This window comes from Ipomoea nil, unplaced genomic scaffold, assembly GCF_001879475.1.
Source record: "Ipomoea nil cultivar Tokyo-kokei standard unplaced genomic scaffold, Asagao_1.1 scaffold3213, whole genome shotgun sequence".
Lineage (NCBI taxonomy): Eukaryota > Viridiplantae > Streptophyta > Magnoliopsida > Solanales > Convolvulaceae > Ipomoea > Ipomoea nil.
Window position 1 is genome coordinate 227405 of NW_017619641.1, and position 9244 is coordinate 236648.

The following is a 9244-nucleotide window of genomic DNA, read 5'->3' on the forward strand; positions in this document are numbered from 1 at the left end:
AGAAATTTATGTGTATTATGTTAAGAGTTTATGTGTATTATGTTAAAAGTTTATGTGTATTATGTATTATGTTAGATTATGTGTATTATCTTTTCAAAAAAAGTATGTGTATTGTCTTATACAATTATGTGCATTTTAGTATACAATTATGTACATTTTTAAAACATGAGATTTTTTTTAAAGAAAATTAACAATCGAGACAGGAAAGTGAAATTCTCAAAAAAAAAAAAAAAAAAAAAAAAAAAAAAAATCTAAAACGACATCGTTTTGCATTAGGGTGCACAATGCAATGCGCGCTCTGATGCACGATATAAATTGCCGCCAAACATAGCATTATCATAAACCTCAAAAGTCGCATGCATACAGGCTACTTAATCAACAAATTTTCTCAAAAAATCCCTAATAAAGAGAGAATAAACAAATAAGAAAAGTTTGATATTGCTAGTGCTTTCTTTAAAAAGATAACTTCTTATTATATTATTCTTCCCATTTTTTTTTGGAAAGAAATGAAAAAACAAAAGAATAAGAAGCATTTCAAAAAAAAAAAAAAAGAAAAAAAAAAAAAAGAAATGAATGGTCTTAAAATGAGCCCAACTATTTATCATAATTAATGTGATGGTTATTAGGACTCTATGTATTTGAGTCAATTTATAACTCCTTATTCTAGTCATCCTATGACTCTTCCCTGTATATATTCTCATTGTTCGTACCTATTGTAATCAATCTCATTCAATACAATTGTTACCGGTCTCATATGGTATCAGTAAGCTAGGGTTTTCTTTTCTATGGCTGACGGATCTGTTAACTCATCTGAACGGACCGTTTATGATGGAACTGTTTCATCGGTCTCTTCAGTCGTATCTTCGTTATCTACCGCTCACCACTTTATCAGTACCAAGTTAACGTATAAGATTTTTTTTTTTTTTTTTTTGGCGTACACAAGTCGTGCCCTTCCTCTATGGGCACGATCTGATGGTCTTCATCGACGGCACGAAGCCCTCTCCGCCGGTGCTCCTTTTCGCCGCTGACGATGATTCTCAGCAGCGATTGAATCCGGCTTACACTGCATGGATGCTTCAGGATCAAGCTCTACTCTCCATGTTTGTGTCCATGCTCTCCGATGAGGTCATGCCTTTGGCCGTCGGTCGTCGGATGAGCCGTGCTCTCTGGGAAGCTATCGTGCAGGCTCTTTCGTCTTTTTCTCAAGCTCGCATGTTGAACCTCCTTGGCCAGCTTCAGGGTTTGGATCAAGGGGAATCCTTCGTTGCGGATTATATTGGCCGAGCTCAAGTCATCATTGAAGAACTCACTCTCGCCGGTCGGACGGTAAGCCTGGACGAACAAAACCTACTTGTTTTCTGAGGCTGGCATCCGGAGTTCCGGGCATTGACTGCCTCTCTCGCCGTCCGTGGTCAGCCGGTAACATTGCAAGAACTGGCCGACTTCCTTGGAGCGCAAGTGTTCATAGCTAGTCGAGATTATGGTGGATCACCGGCAGCTCTCACGGCTCAGTGTGGCGGCAACAGGTCTGGTCGAGGGAACCAGAACCGAGGTGGCAACCAACATGGTGGTGGTAGCGCTTCTCAGCGTGGTGGAGGTGGTCGGGAATAAGGCGGCTGTGGATGTGGGGGTCGTGTTCACGGCAACGGCAGACGAGGGAATCATGTTATGTGCCAGATCTGCAGGCGCACTGGTCATGAGGCGGTTGCGTGTTATAACCGCTATGATCCTCCCGCACAAGCCAGTTTAACTTATCAAAATAATAATGGTCCATATATTGGTAGCCCTTAGCTGTGCATCGTAGACACTGGTGCAACCAATCATGTGACTTCAAATATTGCTGCCTTATCTAACTCGGAAGAATATGTTGGTAATGACACCTTGCATGTCGGTGAGGGTATGAGTTAATCTATTAGTCATGTTGGCCATGCATCTTTTAATACCCCATCTCGGTCCTTTAAATTGTCTAATATTCTTCACGTACCTAGGTTATCAAATTCCTTATTATTTGTTCAAAAGTTTGCATAAGATAATAAAGTATTCTTTAAGTTTCACCCTTTTTTTTTTTGAAGGATATAAATACCAAGAAAATTCTGCTCCAGGGTAATAGCTCTGGGGGGGCTATAAACGCTACCGCTACCAAGTTCGTCTCCCTCAGCGTTTCTTTCTGCTCATGCCTCTGCATCAATTTTGCACAATCGTCTAGGTCATCCTCATCATCGTGTTTTTAGTAATATTTTACGATTTTGTTCGGTTAGTGGGTCTAGCAGTATTATTCGTTGTAATAGCAGTTTATGTAATGCGTGTCAATTGGGCAAGTCTACCCATTTTCTATTGCCACGTTTTGTGTCCTCTAGTTCGGGTATTCTTGATTTAATTTACACAGACGTTTGGGGTCCAGCTCCTATATTATCTACAAATGGTTATCATTACTTTGTAATCTTTGTAGATTATTATTCTCATTACACATGGTTGTTCCCTATGAAATTAAAGTATGATATCTATGTTATATTTGATAAGTTTCGTTTTCTTGTTGAAAGATCCTTCAATTGTAAAATAAAAGCCATCTAGTGTGATCTTGTAGCCGAATTCAAAAAATTGCATGTTTCCTTTGTCTAATTAGATATTCAACATAGACAATCCTGTGCATATACACATGAACAGAATGGTCGTGTTGAACCTAAACACAAACATATTGTTGAAACTGGCCTAGCTCTATTAACTCATGCTTCTGTTCCTTTAAAATTCTGGGATTTTGCTTTTGCGACTACTGTCTATTTAATTAACATAATGCCATCCTCTGTGTTAAATAACTCCAGTCCTCATCTCATGCTGCATAAATCTCCTCCCTCTTATTTCTTTCTTCGTGTCTTTGGTTGTCTGTGTTATCCTCGCTTAAAACTATATAATCATCAAAAAATGTCATATAGGTCCTCTCCTTATGTCTTCCTAGGTTATCCTGATTCCTTTAGGGGTATAGGTGCATGGACTTACAGACTAATAAGATTTACACTTGCAAACATGTTAGATTTGATGAAGAAGTATTTCCTTTTGCTACTAAATTTTCTCTACAGGAGGCACCACCTACTCAGACTGGTCCCTGAGCGGAATCCACTCTCCACCATGACGCCAGCACTGCTGCGTCAGATTCCGTGCGCCCAGATTCGTCGCTAGAGCCCGTACTGCTGGACGAGTCCATGCAAGTAGATTCCGTGCAGCCTGCGCCATCCTCGACCGAACCCGTAGAGGTTGTACGACGTTCGCGTGGCAGGTCGACGAGACTGACTGTCCACACTCACTCCATGGCGACTCGCAGTAAGTCTCAGGCTCCTCCTACGGCTCTAGCAACTCAAGTCTGTCCTATGGAACCTACATGTTACACTCCAGCTGTTAAGTATCCTGAGTGGCATGAAGCTATGGACCAAGAATTTAATGATCTTCTTCAAAATTAGACTCGGTCCCTAGTTCCTTCCACTACAGGTATGAATTTTATTAGTTGTAAATGGGTGTTTTGCACGAAAAGGAAGGCTGGTGGTACTATTGAGAGACATAAAGCCAAGTTAGTAGCAAAAGGTTTCAATTAGGTTTCAGGTCAGGACTTTTTCGATATATTTAGTCTAGTGGTGAAACCCACAATTGTAAGGCTTCTATTATCCTTAGTTTTATCATCTGGATGGGTTATCAGACAACTAGATGTTCATAATACTTTTTTAAATGGTAAATAGGATGAAACTGTTTATACGAAGCAACCCCCTGGTTATATTGATGCTAGTTTTCAAATAATGTCTGCTTATTATAACGTTTTTTATATGGAATAAAACAAGCTCCTAGAGTTTGGTTTAATCGTGTACACACGTTTTTAATATCATCAGTTGATTTTCAAGCATCAAAGACAAATGTCTCTTTGTACTACTTCTCTCAAGATTCTGCACTGGTTTATTTTTTGGTATATGTGGATTATATTCTTATAATGGGAAGTGATCACACTCTAGTGAATCACTTACTCTCAAAACTGTCTGCTACTTTCAAGATTCGAGATCTTGGTGAACCAAATTTTTTTCTTGACATTGAAACTGTTAAATGTGATGATGGAATGCTACTATCTCAACAATGATATATGAATGATATTTTGAAACGTGTTGGGATGGCAGAATGCAAACCTCTTTCTACTCTTATATTTGTTTCGAAAATTGTTCCCTTTAGTGCAGAATTATATGATGATCCTACGCAGTACAGGAGCCTGGCTGTAGCACTACAATATCTCACCATCACACGACCTGATTTATCCTTTAATTTGCGGTTAATAAGCTTTGTCAGCATATGCATGCTCCTATCACATCACATTAGGAGCAGCTGAAACGTGTCTTGAGGTATGCTAAAGGAATAGTTGAATTTGGGTTGCGTATACGGAAGTCAATGTCGAAAGAAATTCATGCGTTCTCTGATTCTGATTAGGCTGGTTGTCCTGTAGATCGTAAGTCCACTAGTGATTTTGCAGTTTTTCTAGACTAATCTTATATCTTGGGTTTGTAAAAAATAAAGAACTGTTGCTAGGTCTTCCACTGAGGTAGAATACAAAGCTCTAACAGATGTTTGTGCTGAAGTTCTATGGATTATTTCGTTACTACACGAGATAAAGGTGCCAGGCCAGGTATTTCTGTTACAAAATTAAACTATGGTGTGACAATCTAGGTGCTACCTATATATGTGTCAATCCAATCTTTCATGCACTCACCAAGCACGTAGAAATTGATTATCACTTTGTGCGAGATAGAGTGGCTTCTGGAGATATTCAAGTCAATTTTATCTCAACAATTTAAAAGATCAACTTGCAGATATATTTACAAAAGCTCTGCCTGGTCCTAGATTTTCTTTTCTTAGAGACAAGCTACATGTTACTAATATACCGTGTGCTTTTGGGGAAGTATTAGAACTCTATGTATTTGAGTTAGTTTATAACTCCTTATCCTAGTATCATGTGACTCTTCCTTGTATATATTTCATTATCTGTACCCATTGTAATCAATCTCATTCAATGCAATTGTTATAGTTCTCATCATGGTCATTTCAAGGTCATGTCTACTTCATTAGAACCAACCATAAAATTAACATTCAAAAAATATCTGGTCCCATTTTAAAACCATTACTCCATTAGCATCCACTTTTTTTATTTTATGTTTTTTATTTTTATTTTTTTCCTACACTTGATAAGTTACTAATAATAATAATAATAGTTTATATGTCACTAAACTAGAATAGTGAGTTTAAAATTGGTGCCAAAGATTTGAAACTATGGTCCGTTTATTAACAGAAAACTGTTCTCTATTTTCGTTTTCTAATTTTTCAGTATTCATTCTCTGTTTTCAATTCTCTGTTTCCTGTTTAGAAAACTTGTTTACTAACATAAAACTGTTCTCTGTTTTTTGTTTTCTGTTTTCTAATTTTTTAGTTTTCACCTAAAATTTAGTTTAGATAATATTAATATTTTTGAGCTAATATTTAAAATATTTTTTTTGGATATATTCATTTGAATGACATGTATATGAATATATAAAATTTACTTTGAATTCTAATATATGTGAGATTTCAATATCCGATATCTAGACCGAACTTGTATTATGATGTAACATAATTAAAAATATTCGAACTAATAATCTATTGAGTTCAATCAAAATCTAAAACATTATATAGAGTTTAATTCTTAATTTTGATAATGTAACTAATGTCTAACTTTAAAGTGTAAGCAAATAAATTATGTTTAAATAAGTAAGGTAAGTAGAAAAGATAGGACATAGTTATAAGTAAAAAAAGATGATAATGAATGTAATCATAGTAATGTGGTTATAGTGACATATAACTAAATAGATGATAGATGATTCTGTTTTCTATTTTGAAAACAGTTTTTAAGTGTGTTTCAGATTTTCAAAAATTTCTAAAAATTATTTTCAATTTTGAAAATGGAAACTGTGTTAGTAAATATATTTTCTGTTTTCTATTTTCTAGTTTCCGGAAATTCCCAGAAATTTTCAGTTAGTAAACAGCCTTTAAACTTTTATCTCAACTCGTTTAGCTTTGTAACTTTCGATACATGGTAAAAGTTATATAAATAAAAGATTACACACATCCCCAAACAAACCAAAATAAAAAATAAAAAATACAAATAAAAAGAATAAAATCCTATACATTTGCTATAACAAATTTTTGAATTTTTAATTAGGCAACAACTTTGATAGCTTGACAGATCAATACCAAATAACGTTTCTTACATGTATTTTTAATTGAACTAGAGAATTGCCAATTTTAATTTTCTAAATAAATAAACACGTTATATAGAAAGGGTTCAATAAAGAGGGTTCAATAAAAACATGGTCCTCCAGTAAAAAAATATTGTAGTTATTCATAAGGTTCATCAATAATGAAAAGTTGTAGTAATTAAAAACACAATGTCAATTTTATAATTAATAAAAACTTTTAAATTTGTATTATTTATAAAATTGATCCGTCCATATTTCCCTTATTTTTCAACAACTATCAATTCTTAATCTATCAATAGATGAATTATATATTAGGCTATTAGCCTTCACTTTTTACCTATCAAAGAACCTATTCTCCCTTGAACATTTTCATATATATATATATATATATATATATATATATATATATATATATATATGATCAAATTAGATCAAACTAAAAAAATACGATAGTATTTTCATAATTATCACCAACTTTATTGTGCAACTTTTAACAATATATTTTGCAAGTCTCAATGCATATTTAATTGTTAAAATATGCACAATTAAGTATTACAAAGTGAAAGTTTAATTTAGTATTAATAATTACTTTGTAAAATTCGAAAGTGCAGTGCACTTAGGGTTTGAATTTTAAATTTTATAACTGAGTTTTTTAGTTTTATTTGGTTTAGGGTTTAACATTACAATTTAAGTTTAAAATTTAGTTTTTCATTGATTTTTGTAAAAGTTATACAGAAATGCACATTTTAGTTGTTAAAAGTGCACAGTATAGTGTTAAAAGTTGCAGGGAAGAGTTGATGATGAGAAAATTTCAATTTTGGTCCACTGACTATTGGAGTTGTATTAATTGCAACACTTGACTTTAAAAAATGTAAATTTAGTACCTTGACTATGCAATTTCTATCAATTTTGGTCACGCCGGCCAAATTGCCGGCCAAATCCCACCGAAAAAAATTTAATAGGTCAAATAAATAGGGTATTTTAGTCATTTTACTATCTTTTGTTTCTTCTCCGATATCTTCTCCCCATTTCCAGCTTCTCCGGTGAGATTTCTTGTTTTCTTTCCCAATTACTTCTCTCATCTTCTGCCTTTCTCCTCTGTAAAAAAAAAAATGTCGACACCTAGCTGTAAACAAAACCCAATCGATATGAATTTTTGGAAAGGTGTGTAATCCATAAAATCTTTCAAGAATTGAGGAGACGTGGATAAATTCAGCGGAGAAACAGTTGAAAAGCAGGGCCATGGGTTATACAATGACATGAAAAGGAAAAGTAGCATATAGCCCTAAATATCAAAGAAAAAATCCAGTGTTTTCTGGATCAAATCTTGGAAAAAGCTAATCAGGCATCAGACCATCTCCAAAGGCAGCGCCATTGCGCCAAAACACCAAAAAAAATGCTCCAACCCAGCGCCATTTCACCAAATTTTTGGCGCACTGTGAACAGTGCTGCGCCATATTTGGCGCAGCACTGTTCACAGTACGCCAAAGCGCTATAATTTTTTTTTTTTTCATTTTAACCCCTCTTGTTTGTTTAATTCCATTTGTGTTTTGTTTTTTTGTTTTAATATATTTGTATATTTTGTTAAATTGTTAACTATAAATTTTATATTATTTAAAATGAATTATATCATTTGAAAGATCTCATCAAGACGATTAAAATAAGTCTAATATTGAACATAGATTAATTAAAAATGAAAACACATAAAGCTTAATTATAACAAAATTAAAGGAAATTACATACTTAATTTAAAGCTAACACATAAAACTTAATTAAAACTACTTTAAACATACTTAATTTAAAACAAACACATAGAACTTAATTAAAACTACTTTAAACATACTTAATTCAATAATCTCCTAGGCCAGCATCATTTCCTCCCAAATGATTAAAATATTGAGTAAACTGACTGCTTGATTCTTCTCCTCCAAGTGGTTGACGAGCTCTCTTTGCATGAATTTGTAATTGTGTATTTTTAAGCCAATCACGCCTTATTGGATCTGTGATGGAATCAACATCTATGCTCATGATTCTGTTATCTTCCTGTTGTTCCGCCAACTGTAGTTGCTTTGCTTCATTTTGAAATTTTATCGTTTCATTTTGAGCTTTTATCATTTGAAGCTCATAATTTTTTTGGAGTTGAGTTTGACTTTGTTCGAACATTTGTGCGATCTTTTCATTATGTTCTGTGACTTTGGCAAAATAATCATGACATTCTGCAAATGCTTGCTTCTTCTTTTTTTCCTTGTTACGCCCGGTAGGACGTTCATTGTTCAAGCCCTGACTTTCGAAATCATCGTCTAAGTTAAGGCAAAACGATGATGAACCTATTGACTTATCGCCTTGTGACTCTGCACCTTCAATGTCAGAACTTCGCTTTCGACTTGCAACACTTGGTTCTCTACCCGAAGGACTTTGAAATTTCTCCAAGTCTTTAACAATAGGCCATACATGATCAAATTTAAAACCATTTTTAAATTTGGCATCTTGTTCCATTAGTGCTTTTGCCCTATTAATCTGTTATAAACCACAATTAAAGTAAGTAAATAATACAAACGTTCAAAGTATTCACAATTTATATATAAACACAAAATACTCACAATTTCTGTTTCTGAAGCTCCACTCGGATTCAAGTTCTCAACCTGTACAATACATCCTCTGAATTTGGCGACAGCTTTCATTATAGTTTGCATCTGGGACGTAATTGACCTCAATGATCAAGTGCTTCTAACATTTGCTGGTAGCGCTTCATGATAAGCATTCATAATACGAGTCCAAAATACGTCCCCAGCTTGATGATGACCCGTAGCTTTATCTTGGCAAATATTAACATACACATGACAAAGGAGTTTATCTTCCTCAATAGAGTATGAACTAGTTCGAATTGTGCGTGCCTTGGACATTTTTTAAAAGAGGATGGAGAGGAATATAGAATAGAGAATTCAAAGAGCCAAGAGTTATATGAATAGAGAATTCAAAGAGTTGTGGTT

The 9244-nt window shown here is 34.3% G+C and overlaps 1 protein-coding gene across 1 annotated transcript; it reads right to left on the reverse strand.

Annotated features, from left to right (window-relative positions):
* Window positions 1–8102: 8102 nt before the first annotated feature.
* LOC109168696 lies at window positions 8103–8792 on the reverse strand. The gene is made up of 2 exons (XM_019317681.1): window positions 8365–8792; window positions 8103–8322 (listed from the first exon to the last, which is right to left on the reverse strand). Exons 1-2 carry the CDS (start codon window positions 8748–8750, stop codon window positions 8103–8105), a joined length of 606 nt encoding a protein of 201 aa, XP_019173226.1. The 5' UTR covers window positions 8751–8792.
* Window positions 8793–9244: the final 452 nt, after the last annotated feature.